This window comes from Myiozetetes cayanensis, unplaced genomic scaffold (genome assembly GCF_022539395.1).
Source record: "Myiozetetes cayanensis isolate MyiCay16 unplaced genomic scaffold, myiCay2020 scf1, whole genome shotgun sequence".
Lineage (NCBI taxonomy): Eukaryota > Metazoa > Chordata > Aves > Passeriformes > Tyrannidae > Myiozetetes > Myiozetetes cayanensis.
In genome coordinates, this window is record NW_026086604.1 from 18,702,364 (window position 1) to 18,720,840 (window position 18,477).

The 18,477-nt window shown below is 35.6% G+C and overlaps 1 protein-coding gene across 49 annotated transcripts in view; it reads right to left on the reverse strand.

The window, feature by feature from the left end:
* The window catches only part of RIMS2 (regulating synaptic membrane exocytosis 2), a 442,383-nt gene that overhangs the window by 330,702 nt on the left and 93,204 nt on the right, over positions 1-18,477 (reverse strand). For 44 of the 49 annotated variants that reach the window (XM_050323983.1, XM_050323815.1, XM_050323785.1 and 41 more), the window contains one exon: positions 17,164-17,175. The exons of the other annotated variants lie outside the window; for them this stretch is intronic. In XM_050323983.1, the coding sequence (XP_050179940.1) occupies positions 17,164-17,175 (12 nt within the window). The remainder of the gene's footprint in view (positions 1-17,163; positions 17,176-18,477) is intronic. 49 annotated transcript variants of the gene reach the window in all.

Genomic DNA, 18,477 nt, shown 5'->3' on the forward strand with positions numbered 1-18,477 from the left:
AGGAATAATTACACCAAACCCTCATCAGCCTTCAGAACACTACTCAGGTGTGCAGAGATGAAGAATTCCATAGTATTGTGGTTTTATCAAATCTATTAAAGTTCACCTGCTTGCCAACAACATCTGATATATTAGCATTATATTAATTGTTGTGCTTGCTGGTAGTATTCTTAAGCAAATTTCACATGATTTAAATACATATGTCTTTTTGTGGGGTTTTTGGTTCTCAGATTTTATGCAGGATACACGTCCTTAAACATTATACAAGGTAACAAGAATACAACATTGAAACGAAGGAGGAGACAAAGGGAGTAGAAAAACCCTTTGCTTGGGTCCAGCATCAGGGCAAGTAATCCAGATTACTAACACACTGCTCCTAGTCCTGTTTTGGGGTTGTGTTTGTGGTTTTTTTTTCAATCTTTTCCAGGTGTAAAACAACTTTATTACATCATGGAGCAATGTTTGATGTCACACTTCATACCAATGAAATTTCTTCAAGGATGGAGTACATCTCTCCATTAGTCACTATGTTGATGTGGAATAGACACTGCTGAACCAGCGCTGGCACCCAGGAACATGAGTCAGCTTCCTCTGTGCAGTCACAGAAATTACAATTATATAGCAAATCAATGCATCTTTAGTTAATATAGCCCTAGTATCAGTGGGGGCCAATGGTATATATTCCTTACCTCTAGTCCCAATTTCTGCTGATCTTTCCCCATTTTGCCTATTTGAAATATAACAGTGTTTTCAAAGAACTATAAATTTAATAAGTAGGTGCCCTGGTTCTGGGACTGTGAGATTCACTTTGAATATTATCTCCCCAGAAAATGAGATGGAACTGCTTTTCTGGTTACTGTTTTGTTTCACAATACATTAAAATCTACCAAGGTTTTCCAGTAAAATGGCAATAGCACTATTAGTTGTCCCTGTCACAAGTTAAACTTTTTAGTACTCTGCTTATTATTATTTAGAATTCAAAGCTCCTTGAATTAGAATAGAAACTGCTTGAAATTAGCTAAAACATAAAATCTTATCCATTTGGTTATATGACCACCAAAACATGGCTCATATTTGTCCTAAAAAAAACCCAATCATTCCACTTTGCTCCTGCTGTCTGAAGTCTATGTTGTCTTTTACAGCTAAAAGTACTGATTTCCACTACTGATGAGGGAAAATTTGTATTGTTTTCCATGAGATGATTCCTTTAAAAATGTTAATTTTGATATTCCTTTCTAATGAAAACAACTGCCTATAACTGTGGAAAACTTTAATATAGCATGTGCTATCAATATCTAACATTAATGTTTTTGGAAAACACAGAGGTTTTTACATTGGCTGTAGGATTTAATTACAGAGACATCATTTTAGAGGTTCAGGTCCAGAACACTGATGCATCATTTGTACCTACTAAAATATATTTTAAAGGCACAAAATCATTATTTTGGAGTGAATAGAATAAATCATATCTACTTTATGTTCATACATTGTAAAAAGCAGAGTCTGGTTATATTTTTAATGAAACAGAAACTTTTCCATTTCATTTTACTGCTCTGATTGTACAGACATCATCATGTTAACATGAGGACTCACTCAGTAGTTTGTTTGTTTTTTTTCTTTTGTAGTGTCAATCCTACTTTGAGTAGGAGGTTGGACTAGATAAATACCAGGTCCCTTCCAAACTGAGTGATTCTGTGATCATTTGCAACTGCACATTGGTAACTATTTTTCTACACAAAAATAAATCCCAAATAACTGTCATCAGAACAATTATGGATTTATTTGATTGTACCTGAGAACAAACACTTGCAGTGGTTACAGCAGTGTGAAATGCTCCTTAAAGAGTTTAGGTTTTTATTTTATAACATTGCATGGCAGCTTCATCTATAATCAGATGACTGTAGGTCATGAAGGATTAGACTGAACATTAGGAAGCATTTCTTTACAGAGAGGGTGGTCAAATCCTGGAATAGGCTTCCTAGAGAGGTCGTGGATGCCCCAAGCCTGTTTGTGTTTGAGGCATTTGGACAATTCCCTTGACAACTTGCTTTAAGTTTTGGTAAACCCTGGATTGGTCAGGTAGTTGGACTAGATGATCGTTGTAAGTCCCTGCCAGCTGAAATATTCTATTCCATTCCATTCTATTCTGATACTACACCATAGCAGACAAAGGTTTTATCTTAGTATTTATCCACTAAACTCTACTTATTGAACTGTACCTGTGGGATACCTTCCCCTTCTAATTTCCTTCTGTTAAATTGATGCATCTAGTCAAGCAAGTACATAACAGGAACAAAGATAATCCCTGAATTTGTGACTGTTATATGAGTTGATAAAGACTACCTGTTTATTCAATATTTTGCTATGCCACTAGTCTGTGCTATGGTACTGACTTTCACTTCCATACAAGTAATAAAGTTATAATCAGTTTGACTGAATGCCAAAACTGGTATAATGTTTATTTGCCTTACATCTGTAATGATACATGGATACCTATCCCCCAAAATTGTATTAAATACCAGAGGAATTCCGATACCAGTAAATAAAACTGGAAAAGCCTATAATACTACTATGAGACCAACATCTTTACATATATTTTAAGGGATATGTGTATTTGCATAGAAAAATTCTTTGCACTGAGAGAGTGACTATACTACACATTTGCTCTTGAGTTTGTAGGGAATGAATATATTATGTATGAAAAGTTATAATGGCCATAAACAACCAAGTCAGCACAATAAGTATATCAATTCCTGTGCATGCAGCTGATACAGTGTACATTTACATGGTTCTATCTTTTCAGTATAAGAGAAAAATGTGTAACTACAATTTTTAAAAGGTATACTCACTCTTTTGTACTAATGCTGTACTCATCTTCCTAAGGGACAGAGTACCTCTCTTGTGTCACTTTTTTATTATCCATAAGGCATATACTAGTAATTTTGTTCATACATTTTTTCCAACCTAGAGTACAATTAACAAGTAAGACATTTGACTAGAAAAACAGATTACTTATGTTTGAAAAATGTGGAAAAAAAGGCCTCCACGTGCACAGTAGGACTAGGAACTGTTAGCTGGAACACTATGTTATGTGGGTTAATATAAGGCAGAGCACATCCTTCCTAAAGCATACTGTACAAAAAAAAAGTAGTTCATATGCAAAAGAAACTGATATTCTTTAAGATCTGTAAAGGTGGTAATTTGCTTTTTTTCATTATGGCACAGGCACAACTCAACATGCCAGTGAAGATAATTCATAATTCCTGCACAGTGCCATATTGACCACACTCATTCTTCATGAATTTTCATGATTTCACAAAGAACTAGAATGGTAGGCAGAATTCCAGTGAGAAAATGGCTAACATGACATTGGGTGATCTGCACACAGTAAAAACCGGTCAGTGTTTTCAAATACAGCTACATTGCTTCCATAAGGGAATTTGTAAGCCTTCAAAGTACTCCACAGGGCCATGAGGGTTATTAAGTGCAGTGGGTTTGGCATGAAGTAAAGCAGCTGTAAGTGAACAGAATATACCTTTACAAAATTTAGCTAAACGTTTACTAAATTTCCAGATTTGTAATAGTCTTACGAAAGTAAGAGAACTGAGTATACATTTCCTATGCTTTTTTTAGAAAACTAAACCTCATCAAATAAGAGTACTAGATAGAAAAAGACCTTGTGTATTGCTCCAGTTGCCTGCTGCTTCAGAGAAAATAATTTTTGAAAAAACTTCATAATGTAATAAACTTTCATCTTAAAATTAACTGTAAATGATGAGCCCAAAATCTGTAAAAATGCTTTTCCAGGTTCTACAGCTACAATGGAAGGAGTGCTTTTCAATTTTCATATAATCCGAACTAGTTTATTGCTATTTACTCTTGTACCGGTGCTGTCATTAAGTTTAAATAGCTCCTTTCTCTCCTAAGAGTCGCTGCCTGATGTTTTTAAAGAGGCCAATCACTTACCCTCTCTGCTTTTATTTTTCAAGAACAAGTAGATTTTGCTCTTTCAGACTATGCCTCTACTAGCAGGACATAACCCTGTCACAGGGCCAGGTGCTGGCCCAGGCCTGCCTGCTAATTCTTATACTTCCTGGCACCATCAGGCCTTTGCTAAGCAGCATCTCCCAGACAATGCCAACACACAGTGTAGGTGAACAGCACGGAGCAAGAACAGGTCCTAATAAGCAGCTTGGATATGGTTACCCTGCGCTGAAAAGCAGAATTCAGGATTGTTGATCAGGACTGAGCCCCACAGGAGTCCCTGGCATGTAGGTCAGGGTAGAAATTCTTATTAGTTCTTAAATTCCTGATTTTACACTTAGTCCTATTTTATCTCACTCTTTTTTTTACTACTGGAGTTCACAAGGTCATCTGACTCTATTGTACAGTATCTCATTGTCCCCTGTACTGATAAGTATCCAACTTTGTGTCACTGATGTATTTAATTACAGCATTCTTGTTCCCTATGCCAAGGCAGCTAGTGAAAATATTAAAGATCTTCCCCAGTACTAATGCTTGAGGAACTCAGCTAGGAAGTTGCTTACAGCTTTCTCTCTCCATTTCTTTTTTAAATTAATCCTCACTGTTCCAGTTTAACCAGTAATGTCTGTGTTGTCTAGCATCATTTAAGTTTCTTAAAAAATAATTTTTACACTCTAATTCTTAGTCATCTCTGCACAAAAATGAGTTCCTTGAACTCATCATTCCAATTTTTTTGACTGTTTTTTCTCATAATTCCTAAAAAACTAATTCTCTCTGTAAAGACTGTCATTAGAACAGCTTTGCTGATGGATTAGAAAGTTGTCATACAAATAAGCAGTTATGGCTGGAGTAAGGTAATACAAATAGAAATCAGAGTTACTAATATTCAAAAGCTTTCTAGAAAAGTGATTGATGTTAACAGTTTCTACTACAAATCCAGGATGTCTGAAAATATTAAGGTTTTTTTAACAAAATATTATTCCAATATTTTCTTATTTTTGTAGGTATTTTAATAACTATTAATTTGGAAGATAGAAGAAATCCTCCAAATGACATTTCCAAGTTGTTTTATTTTACCAAGACTTTTACTCTCAAAGGCATTGTTAAATAATATTCAAATATCTTACAGTAATTTCATTTTGAGACTTTGGTTGCCTGAAAGTCTCAATATCTAGGCCTTTTTGTGTTTAAAATTCTCTATTAATGTCATAGCTTCTATTAAGGGACCAGCTAATAAAACTAACAAATGATCTGCAGCTTGGAGGTTCTGAGCATATTCATTAGTTAGTGCTTGTAAACTGTTTGAAGATGAATGGCACTAAGTGTTCACAGGCTATTCAGAAATGTAAGACACAACATCAACATCAACAAGAGACCAAAAAGGGAGAAAATATGACAGGACCACAATAAGCCTGGGGTCTGTATGCAGATGGCATTAAATTGAAATCAACAGTATTGCACCATTTACATCATCTGTGTCATCACTCATTACTGAAATTGTCTGAGAAAAATGAAAGATCCAACTCTAATGAAATGTAACAGAATGGTAATAGAAAAATTGAGATGCTTATCATGCAGTTACTGCTGTATTGAATCTCACATAAACATTCTTCAACTTTACATGAACCTTCTGCCTAGACTCCAACAACATAGTCACAGCAGCACAGCTCTCAGTGCAACCTGCAAGGATCAGACAAAATATAATACATACAAAGTCATAGAATATCTCAAGTTGGAAAGGATCAATGAGGAGCATCAAGTCCAATTCCTTGTTCCTTGCAGGACTGCCTAAAAGATATAAGAATCATCCAGATGCTCCTGGAACAGTTGCGGTGCCATGACCACTTCCCTGGGGAGCTGGTTCCACCAGCTAACAACCCTCTGGGAGAAGAACCTTTTCCTAAAATCCAACCTGAAGCTCTCCATCTCACCCCCCCCCACCCCGTGAGGAAGTCATAGACTGCAGTGAAGTCACCCCTCTGCCTTCTCCGAACAGGACAAGGCAAGTGACCGCAGCCACTTCTCGTAAGTCTTGCCCTTGAGAGCTTTCCCCCCTTCGGTCCCCCTCCTCTGGACTCACTCAAGCAGTTTGATGTCCTTTGTACATTGTGGTGCCCCCAACTCACAGTGCCCTCGAGGTGAGGCTGCAGCAGCGCAGTGTACAGCGGGACACTCACCTCCCACCGGCTCACAGTGCTCTGCTATCCAGCCTGCAAACCTACACTGCCTTGCATACTGCAACAGCCACACATCTTAGGCCTGCAGGAGCTGTAGCCACAGTTAACTGACAGAACAGTAAGAAAATCTAAGATTAAAAAAATATTTTCTGTGTATGTCAGTATGTCTGCTTAATGAATTAAAAAAAAAAATAGGAGAGTAAGGGTAGAAAAGTAACAGACTTAGTGACACCTAACAGAGGTCAGGTATATATTACCTATCAATATGCTGAAGAGAATAATCATATTTAACAAAAGAAAAAAGGGAAATTATGCACAATGAAATAAAGGGGGGTTTGTTGTGGTTTGTTTTTTTTTATAAATCCATTGTAAATAATCCCCTTTGTTAGGAAGCCCATCTGGTTAATGGTCTACATTTCTACCTTACATATATTGACATTTTTTTGTACTTCCATAATTATTACTTACTTTAAAATATCTACAAATTCCACATATGCAAAGTCCTTCTGCTACTTCAACAGAGGTAGTTAGGAGAATGCTTCCCCTTCTCTGCTAATTTAAATTAGCAGGCTTTGAAAATGTTATTAGTAAGAATTACTGCCTTCTCTAAAATTAGTTGTATTTCTCATTCACTGAGATAATTGTATCTACAGTTTAACGACTTCTTGCTGTTTTATTGTTCTTTTGCATCATTCCCTATTGCAGGGAAGGAGAAATATAATGTGGTAAAACTCTACATACACATTTTGTGTATGTGAATTGACAGTACAAAGCACTCATACCTTAGTAAGTCCCTCATTTCCTTTCAAATTCTTAATATGAGAAACCAGATGAAGTAAGAACACAAAACAAATCATGGACTAAGTGTCTTGAGAAATACCAGTAACTGAATCTCTCTTCAAAAAAAGCATCCACACTATAATTTCAGTTTGCAGATAACAACTAACTAGTGGACTTTTCAAAGAATATTACTGAATTAAAAACACAATTTTGAACTGAAAAACCTGGCATCAGTATCTGAAGTTCCCATCAGAACAAAAGGCTTTCTAGAAGTACGTACTGGAAACTATGTTTGTGCCTTAGAGAGGACATGGAGTTTGCCTAACAAAAAGCATGTGGCTTGTTAGCAATTCTTTTTTAAAAGGTTGTGCAGTTATTACATTCCAACTACCCCCTGGAAGCCCTTATCAGTTTTCCTTGACAGCCACTGAATCTTACTATTGTCATCTCCATGGGTTCTTCTTGTCCCTTCATTTTTTTCAGTATACACTATGGACAATGTTTAGGGAAGCAAGTCAGCTCTATGAAGACACCACATGCGGCCTTTATAAATAGGCTGGGTTAAATGTCTGGGGCTTCAAAAAGAAAAGGGATTAAACAGCTGAGATTAAATCTTGACATGATGGTTTCTTTAGGAAAGAATTTATAATCTTCCCAGAAAGTAAAGTTATATATGTTTTAATTCCCAGTTCTGGACCAGACATAACCCACATTTAACTCCAGGGGAAGTGAAGATAGACTGTTTCTCTCTGATAAAACCATCCCTTTTTCCCTAGTTGTTAAGTGTAAGCTCATAACTGGTGGCATGCTCTCCCTCAAATAATTGCCTTTCACAGCAGACAGCTTACTCTGTGGATTTGGGGCATGCACAAACCCTTACCTGTGACAACTATATGGCATGCAGATTAGAATGTGCCATGAAGGTCATGGCATTATATTACACTTTCCTAGAGCTGAACAAAAAGACATCATGAAAATAATTTGACTTGGCAACATGCTGAACCATTTCTGGCCCCCTCTAGTGGGCTTTTCCTGTGTTCCAGGTCAGCAACACCACCAAAATGCACTAACAACAAAGGGTTTTCAGAAAGCTGTAATAAAGCCTTTGAAGTGTTCTGGCATTTCTGTAAACAACCACTAAACAGGATTGCTCATAATGAGGTGAGAAATACTGGTTTGGGGGACTCAGTAAGAGGAAAGTCACAGATTTACATAGAACACTTCTGGCCTAGAGACACACTTTTCAATTCAGCTTCAGCTGTGAGAACTGCTGCTCACTTGAGAGAACAGGCAACAGCGTGCATATGTATCTACGATGTAAATCACACATTTACAATATGTGCAGGTCATCCATCTGTTTCTCCACATCAACAGATGTGAAGAAAACTTTTCCAGGCTTATTACCGCCTTGAGAAAAGTAAATCAACGGAGCAGCTCACCTACTGAAAGCATGATCACAGTAATAGGAACAAGATAGCACACTGGGGTAGCGGGTTTGGATCTGTCATGTCTCCCCATGTTTGAAGGAACTAATGTTGTGTTTCCTCTGCTTACTAATTTCATCACTGCAGAGTACATCCAGATTTATGGTGCTGTTATTCTGAGTTGGTTAGACACTGTATGGTTTGAAATCAAATGCATACTTCTCTAGTCAGAGGATTTATTTAGAAGCATTTCCAACAAAGGTACCAAAATACCTGAAACAGTGACTGATTTAAAATATGTTGCAGTAGATAACTTCTGATTAAAGCCTGTTCTTCATCATTAAATGAGCCAGTTAGTTTCACAGCGTTCTTTGTTCAGCATGTCCCCTATGCTCTATAGGAGGCTACAACTAACAGAACTTCATGCTGATCTGAATGGTAACCATTAAATAAAAGTATATCTCTCTAAAAATCACAAAAAACAAGGATCAAGTCGTCTTATCATTATTAAAGGGGTTACCATGCTTCATTTACACAAGGGTTTCCTTATGTAATACCCAGATAGTCTTTGCTGGTAGTGTTGTACTAAACATGAGGAGAAAATATTACTAAATAACACAGCTACATTAGAAGTATCAGAATCCTGTTCATAATACTAAATATATCTATGGTATTTTTATTGCTTTGGTACAATAAAATTACAGAAGTCTAATGTTCTAGGATCATAGCTATTTTATTTCAAAAACTTTTATAAATAGTTAAGAAAAATACACGAACAAGCTGTAAAATAAAAACAATCATATTAATCTAGAAGGACTCTGGAAGTATAGATTATGCCAAAAAAATCTCTTTGCGACATGGTCCATAATAATAAAGCACTTTATCTTGAACAAAAAAAAGCTCTTTAGACATTTTTAATGAGCATTTGAGATTGTTGTCTGAATCTATAGGCTAAATTATGAACCAAATTTCACTTTTTGCTACACAGCAATGTTAAAAACAATGTAAGCATTTATGCTCCTCCCAAACTACTGAGGCCAGAAATCCACTGTAGTGAAAGTTTTGGCCACTCAAAATGACGTCCACGACAAAAAGAAGCCAAACAAGGACAAGATAAAACTAAAAAATAATTTGAAGTGAATTAAGAGGAATTTGCTTCACGCATACTGAGTAACAACAATTTGTTAAAAAATATACAATCATCATGGTGTTATAATCTAAAAATTCACTAATACTGAATGCAAAGACCACTAGACAATTTCACACATTGGGAGAAACAGGCATTTGAACCCTATCTTCAATGCAGAGGTAAAACTATTCTAATCTCTCAGAAAGATACCATACATTGCCTACCTAGAACTGTAAGAAATCCAAATCGTTAACAGCAATATCATCTTTCATAATCACATGACCAAGTATCTGAGAGCAAGAACACCTTAATTAAACAGGTCATGACTCTGAAGTTATGTAGCAATTACACTGAAACTGAAAGATGAACAGGTTAAATGAACACTAGTGATTAACATTGACCAAGTTTAAACATTTAAAGATAAATGGGAGGTGCATGTATACACAGTAAACTAAATGACTCAGATTTCAATTTCAATTAATAAAGATACATCTATGATCCTATCAGTATTAAAACACTGTAGGGATTTATTTTGTGAAAGTACATTATCCCAATATAGAACAGAAATCCTGTTAATTTATTTATCTATTTGGTTTACAAAGCATCAGTATTTTATTACTTGCAGACCTAAAATGCTAAAAAGGGCTCATGAACTACATGAAACTAATTCTCAAAAAGCCACAAACATTAACACACATGAATTGACTAAAATTGAATTAGCTACCTGAAATCCAGGCTTTTCCGTAGATCTTCTTGATGCTGAATGAAGGCATCTTTATAATAATTCAAACCAAGGAAGTTTTAATTTTCGAATACCCTACTTAGACTTCACAGGTGACATCTTGTTTAAACATCGGATTTTTCACATTTATTTAAATTTCTCCATGAATGCACTGAAGTTCAGCACCTGCTGCAACTGTCTATATAAATTCACTCTTGCTATGCTGAATAACTCTCTTGTCTGTGCATACAATATTTTATATACCAACAGATGCTGGCCATACAAATTCCTTTTTTCACACAGCAGATCTAAACAGTGAACAGATATTAACCCAGATGCCAGATCTTTTTCATTTAATTCCTCAATCTATCACTAAACTGTTCCTTGAAGACACAGCTAAATAAAGCTCTAAGTAAACAGTAGAGGAAAAAAAACCGCCTTGGGAGGTTTGCCACTTTACTCTATTACTAGCAATGTCTTCATTATTTATATATATAGGCACTGGTTTCCAGCCACTGAAGCTCAATCTAGATAATTAAACATTTATACTATCCCCTGCTGTGCCATAATGTCTAACTGTGTCCAAAGAGTCCTAGGTGTGCTGTTACACACCTGGGACTGAAATAAGGAATTTGCTGAGCTACCTTTGATAAAGGTCTACACCTGGAACTTAATAGCACATGATATGTTTCTGAATATTGCAACAGGTGGCAAATATAACTTACTGCTCAAGAACTGTTTCATCTTCTGGTTCCAGAATTGCTATTTACAATTGCTGCTGCTCTCTTAATTTGAACAAAAGGGAAAGTTTATTGATGTGATATAGTTTGTGTTGTTATTACACTGTTTCCATACACATTTTAGGATAAGATTGTTTTAGGATAGCTTGAAGAATAATTTCAATTGAAAATGAATCTATTTATACAATTTGAAATTAAAATATAAATTTCTAGTGCTACCAAGATAGGAAAAATAGATAGCAAAATGAAAACTAGTCCTTCTAATTCCACCAGATTCTCTCTAAACCAATTTTAATGCTTTTCAGAAATTCAGTACCAACTAAAATGAAACCAACTACTTCTAATTTCTGTACTGTAAAATTGCAACACCAGAGTGTTCATGTAAAGGACAAGGTTTATGGGAGAAACTACTATCTTTTACACTGACTGTTGTGGGTGAAAAATACTATACAAGCTTTTGGGCATATAAACCCTTGCTCATCTAATATAGAAATACATATATGACTGTAAAAAGATTTTCAGACTCACTCTTCTAGTCAGTTTTCTGTTCTTTCTTAACAAAGAAACACATCTGAGTGTGTTCTTCAAGCACAGAGCATAGCTAACAAAAGCAAAGTCTCATTACATAGGTATAAAACCCCCATGTAGTCATTAGATTTAACTAGCTAAGACTATTCTGAAGCTACATCATATCAAGAAGTTGTTTTATTTTTATTTTCCAATTAACTTCCAAAGAGAAGCTGGAAAAGGCAATTGGCAGTTCCTGGGACCACATTCCCCTTCCCTTGAACACTGTGGAGGGTAAGCCATTGATTTGTGCATGAGTAAATGGGCCAGTGGGCATTGTGGTGAAGTAAAAAAAAGCAAAAAAAAGAAAGAAAGATGAATTCTCATTCTTTCCCTATGCCATCCAACATCTCCAACACCTCACAGAAGTTTATATGAAGTTGGACTATAATGCAGTGCAATCTCCCTGTTCTCTGACTGTGACGGCCAACATAAAGTTATCTTAGTATGAGAGCAGGGACATAAAAGTTAACTTCACATGGGATCAATCTAGGGAAAACATTGGTATGCCAATTTAACCATCACTGTGTATGGTCTTCATCAGGGTTTCAGGCAAGTTTAAATCTGCTATTTGCAGATTTAAATTAGTATTTAAATATGTTTGGCAATTCAATTCCAACCAGGATATTTGTTCACCTTCTGCTACTGGAGGTGCATTCTGTTAGTGATGAAGGAAATACGAGTGAGGTTTGAACACAGTAAGATAATGGAGAGCAGCTCAGACAAATGGATACATGAGAAATAGGATCAGAGAACAGGCTCGGACAAGTGGCCCAAGACAGGAAGGTCTAAGTTGCCAACTCTCCAAATGACTTTTAGAGATCTCAATCTGAAAGACAATACTCAAGAGCTGAGGAAAATCATTAAGCTCCCCTCAGCAAAGAGATATCTCAGAAAACGATCCTGTATAATAGCTGGTACAGGAGGCTTTTGTCAGAGGTATTCTAAGTATAGGAAATATTCTATTGTTTTTGTGAGTGTCTTTATAAAAAAGGTTTTTTTCCAAATTTCAGTGATCTGGAAATTACCATATTTCTTTGTTAAATAAAAAATACATATCCTTTAGAGCATATACAGCCCATGAAAATCTTGAGAAGACTCAGAGTGGGTTTCTTCATAAGACACAAAATCAGCTTGAGTCAAGTTTCATGAACAGGGTAAGAGTTTAGAGACATTTTCCAATAGCAAGAAGGCAGGGGTAGGAGAAGTAACCTATGGCTTCTACAAATCCTTGTCATATTTGTTAAAATTCAGGTGAGAAAGCTGTCAGGCACTGTGGAGGTACAGACCTGCAACACAGATGGCTTAGAAACAATAGGGCTCTTGGTAGGGCCCAGGACCTCTTCAGAATGGCAAAAGTAAAATGAGAAAAATTTTTTCTCTTTTTTAACAGTGAATTTTCCACAAAAAATGACTGAAATGTTATCATCAACACCTATGTCTCTCCTGACTGGAATAATAATATTGATTACTTTGGAACATGGTGAAGGAAAACTGGGGAATAGGAAGTTTTAACTGCAGTAAGATAAAAGGATGCAGAATAATGTCCTATGATAACTGCTTTTTATTTTTTCTACTGTAATTTTATATAGAATTGTTTTATGAGACAATTTGCTAAAAAAACCTGCCATTTTCTGAACTCTGTCATGGAATATCCAAAATTATTAAACTTTGATTCAATGATTAAAATTCAAATAAAATTCCAAAGTCAGTCAAGTCATTAGGGAAATTAACCTAGAATGATATTCAGCAAGTACATTCAATTTTGAATTTGCTTAAAGAGTTTCTGAGATGGCTTTACAAAAGAAAATATATTCTGGAAGTTCTTAGAATTGGTGAAGATTGGAGAACTGATTTTTAAAAAGCTATTTGTCTGTGTCTAAAGTATTTCAAAATGCATAACACTAGAAAGGTAGAATACTTACTTCAAGGAAAGTGTCAAATGTTTTATTTACTTGCACAGGAAGTAAAGGCAGAACACAAAAGAAGTTCCCTAGCTTTGCTCCTCAGGTTTATCCTTTATAGAACTGTAAACCATTTTGGTGAAGGCTTTGACCTGGAGCAGTTTAAAGCAGATTACCTAAAAACAAGTTCCTGAATCCACTAAAAGAGATAAAAGAACATAGAAAGTATCAGAATCTCTGAAGGCCAAGCTACTGTTGATTTCATGTCACTTCAAAAATTGTCACTTGAAAACAAACACTTAAAACACATGAAATGGTGTTTCTAAATTTCAAATGTCCACAAGAAAACACTGTACAGGAATTTTATCAGTTTGAACAAGAAAGTTAATGACTGGTAAGTGAAGGAACCAGGTTTTCTCCTCTCAGCTATTCTAAAACCTTCCTAGGTTGTTTATTTATGTTTTTTCTTCAGAATATCAGTGGTTACTTTAAAGTCACAGCCTCCAAGAAAAGGCACAAAGTGTGTAATTTCATTGAAATCTCGTTTAAATCTCATTTAAATTTGGGATAAAATTTAGTCAAAATTAAAATATTCTACTACTTTTTTATTTCCTACTATTTGCAATGAAGATATATTTTTGCAAAAACTGTATCACACTTCCTAGTTTCTCATCAAAAAAAAATCAACTGTTTCCTTCTCAGAGATGATCTGACTCTTTTAATCTTAACATAAATTATTCCTTTCCAGCACACTGGAGGTCTCCATTTTGCAAAAACATTTATTTATATACTGCGATACCTCACTAATGAAGGCGTGAGATATTCATGAGTCATTGCCATGTTTTGTGTGGGAAAAGGTACAGTGAGTTGTCAAAGAATCATAGAATGGTTTGGGTTGGAATGGACCTTTTAGCTCTCTAGTCCAATCCCCTGCCATGGAGAGGGACATCTTCAACTAGACCGTGTTGCTCAGAGCCCCATCCCACCACCTCTCTGGGCAACCTGTTCCAGGGTTTTACCTCTCTCATTGTAAAAACCTTCTCTCTTATATGTAATATAAATTAATCCTCCTTCAGCTGAAAACCATTATCCCTCGTCCTATTGCAGCAGGCCCTTCTAAAATGTTTCTACTCATCTTTCCTACAGGCCCCCTTCAGGTACCGGAAGGCTGCCTTAGTCTCCCAAGGTCTCCCCAGAATCTTCTCTTCTCCAGGCTGAACAGCCCCAGCTCTGTTAGCCTTTCCTCATAAGTCCTTATCAGGTCCTCTAATTATCTTGGTGGCCCTCCTCTGGACATGCTCCAAACAGGTTCATGTCCTTCCTGTGCTGAGGACCCCAGAGGTGGATGCAGCACTCTAGAATATAGTGTAGTAGAAGGACACGTAGTATAAATTCCCTTCTGTGCATGTTTAATGGTACAACTACAACACACAACACAGTCAGGATTCATGTTCTAACTCCATTTCCCACCACCATAAGTAGCACCAGTAGACTACTGTATGATTGTCCCAGTCATTCAACACCATGTGCAGTCCCAGCTTTTTCCTACAATCTTCATCTTTATCAAAAGATGTAGCAAGATTTTTCCAGGGGACACACAAAAATATGTTTCTAACTCTTCACAGAACTGAATCTTTGAATACACCTTATTTTCCAAATCCATGGTTTTTAATTGGGTCAACATACCACCAACAGTCACCAAAGTATCTGTAGCTTTATCCAGGAGCATTTTCTATTGCTGTTCTATGGTTACACAAAATACACAATAGGCCCCTTTAAGAAACACTGGAATTCACACCTTCTACATTAATACTGGAAAATGAAGGATAAACAGTAATATTAAGGACTCTCTAGGTGAATTAATCTAAGGGTAAATGCTGTATCCCACCAAATTTTAAAAATACTGTTTATATTGAAGTAGCTGTTTTGATGGCATCTGCATTCAATACATCAAGCCTTTTAATCTTACAGTTAGCACTAAAATATCAAGAATGATACCCCTACTATCCCTTCTTCACAATATTTGTAGGTGAGAAAAGTTGACCTAAAATACTTACTGTTTTTTCTGCCTTCATAACTTCTAAAACATCTAATTCAAAATCAGCAGAAACAGACATTCCTTAAAGCAACTTGAGCCACTGTCGTTACTTATGGAAAAAAACTTAACTAGTTGACTAGGTGGGAAAATTCCTGTCCCTTTCCTTCTTAACCTTATTACTGTGACCTTCACACTTTTCTTTTTTTATTTATTGTTTTCCAGGGGAATTTAGGATTTGACACTGCTGCAATATAGAGGAGTACCACACAGACATCAGTTGCTGGATCAACTGGGGGAATACTATTAGCATGCATCAATTACTTCCAAGATTATACCGGAAGGGTAAATTCTTCAAGGAGAAAATTGTTCCTCTTATTCATCTTCTTTTTGTACTCTACAGCTACCTCTGTATTCTACAAACTGGTGTTACTTCACTGCTTCACAGCCTTTTAATTGGGAAAAACCCTGGTGACTTAGCCCAAAAGAAAATTATGTAGCCCCCCAACACACTGGGCCATTTGTGGCCCAGCTCAAGTGTCACTCGCCCACTACTCAAGATACATCCCAAATGGTAACAGCAGCAAGTGGTTTACAACTTCTGTATGAAGCAAAGTATTTCTGAACAACACGTGCAAGTTAAATGTGAGCCTTGACACTGCTATCAGCAAGAAAAAATTACATTTATTATAGCAAAAGACTTTCTCTGTATACATTTACGCACATGAATGTTAAAGAATTTCTTTACTCCAGCTAATACAGGAACTTATAAGCCAAACACTACAGGGCAAGTTGCTTTTGCAATTTAAATTCTTTAGAATACAGCAGAGATTTTCACAGAAGAACAGATTTACACTAGTTCAGCTACTTTTCTCAATTCTGTTATTTTTTTAAAAATCACATTTAATTTAGTAAAATATTGAAACATATCCAGGCTTATTCTCAAATTCTGATTTATACTACCTTTTTCTAAACAGCACTAAAACAAAATCAGATTAAAATATTTACTGTAGGTGTAATATTATCAAGACAAACAGAATGTCAGTGACATGCATAACATCTAACACTATTTCAACATTATGCTCAATACAATATGTGCACTACGTTTTAGGAAAGCCTACAGACCAGTTTAGAAAATAATTTACATTAGTGGATAACTGGTGTTGCTGGCATATTCCTAAATGTTTAGACTAAAGATATTTTCTTAATATTTACTGGTATCTAATTGTATTGTCATTAAAAATCAGAATTGAACTACCATGTCAAAAGATTACAAGCTAAAACATTGAGTGCATATAAATCAATGATACAGAGTGCAAAAATTATGATGACTACTTTACGCCACTTCTACAAAAACACAAATTAATTTTATCACAAAAATATCTATGACACGAGTGCTCATTTAATTTTTTTAAACTGTGCACATATCATATTGCAAAAGCAAAGGAAAAGTAGAAGCATGCTCACAAAAGCTGCAGACAGAGAGGAACGTCATGCATACTGTTCACAACAACTCACAGATTACTAATAAGCTATTTGAAAAACAGGTAAACCTTTAATGCCACACATTGCTTTCATTTTAATGACAATAATTCCCCTTGCCTTCAGTAGGAATTACACCTGTGTAAATGAAAGCAAATGTAGGCCAGGAAATAAGTCTACCATAAAAAAAAAGAACTTTAAACAGAAAAAAGGCTCTAACCACTTTGTCCTCCTGGAGTTCATATCCACGAAAGCAAGAAAGAAAGGACAGAAAAAAAAGAAAAAGAAAAAAAAAACACACAAAGAAGGAAAGAGTCACTTTCATTTTGAAAGTAAGCAGTAGTATTATTAGTAAAATAAACAAATAAATAGCAAAGGAATTAATATATATCTTTCTTATTTTCCCTAGTAGTAAAGGAGATTTAGTAAAAAATAGGTAATTTTAATAATTTTCATAATCTTTTCATGGGTGAAATTGAGACAATCTTATATATATATAAAAATATTTGTGCAAAAAAAATTTGGGAATCATATCCGAATTACCTTATTAAAACAGGTGGGTCATCTCATCAAAGGGATGCAGCATTTTGCTCTACATTGGTTGGACCCCAGTATGGTAAATAATTGGTATTCATTGCACTTGCAAAGAGTTCAGCAAAATTAAAAATGTTTGTTTACTACAGACAGATGGAGGGTGTGCATAATGGCATAACTGCATGTTAGCCACTCAACAGATCTTTAAAGTCCTGGAGTTCTAATGCACAAAAAGACAGAATTTGTCACAAGTGTTCATTGCATGTGCTGTCAGATCTATAATATTTATACTTTCTTTTTCATACCCATCCATATTAAATAGAAACATTCCTATTAGTTATTTTCCTTGAAGGAATTGTCTTTTTAGTTGCTTAAAATTGTAAATACTTTAGAAAACAAAAATAATGAAAATGTTTTCAGTCAAAACTAAACCCCATCTTTGTGAATAATTAATAGTGATTTTCATCTGGTACCTTAATTTCACATGCCAATATAGAGACTAAATCTAGGCACAGAATTAAGCATTGGCTTTGCTGGTAACACAGCTGCTCACCAAGAAAGGGTGACAACTTATTTTACAGCTTTGTTGTTCAGATACCTGTATGACTTGTAACTTTATAACATGTAACTCTTATAGAAGGTTTAGGTTCCCTCCAATCCTAGAGTTACAAACAAACAGGAGAGAATACAACAGAGGCCAAACAAGACAGTCAGGCAATAAAACATACAGTATACAAGGAGACAGGTTTGTTCAGCCTAAAGAAGGCTGGGGTAGGGAAGGGCATAGGAAGAGGGGCACTACTTGCATTCCTTAACTATTTAAAGATTAGCTATAGGGAACACAGTGACAATCTTCTTGAAGATGCACAGCTACTGGACAAAATACAACAATCAAGGCACTGGATTGAACATAAGAAGAAAAGAAAATCACAAGAGTTGTTAATCACCAAAATAAGTTGCCCAAAGAGATTTAGAGATTCTCCATCATAGAAGCATTTTA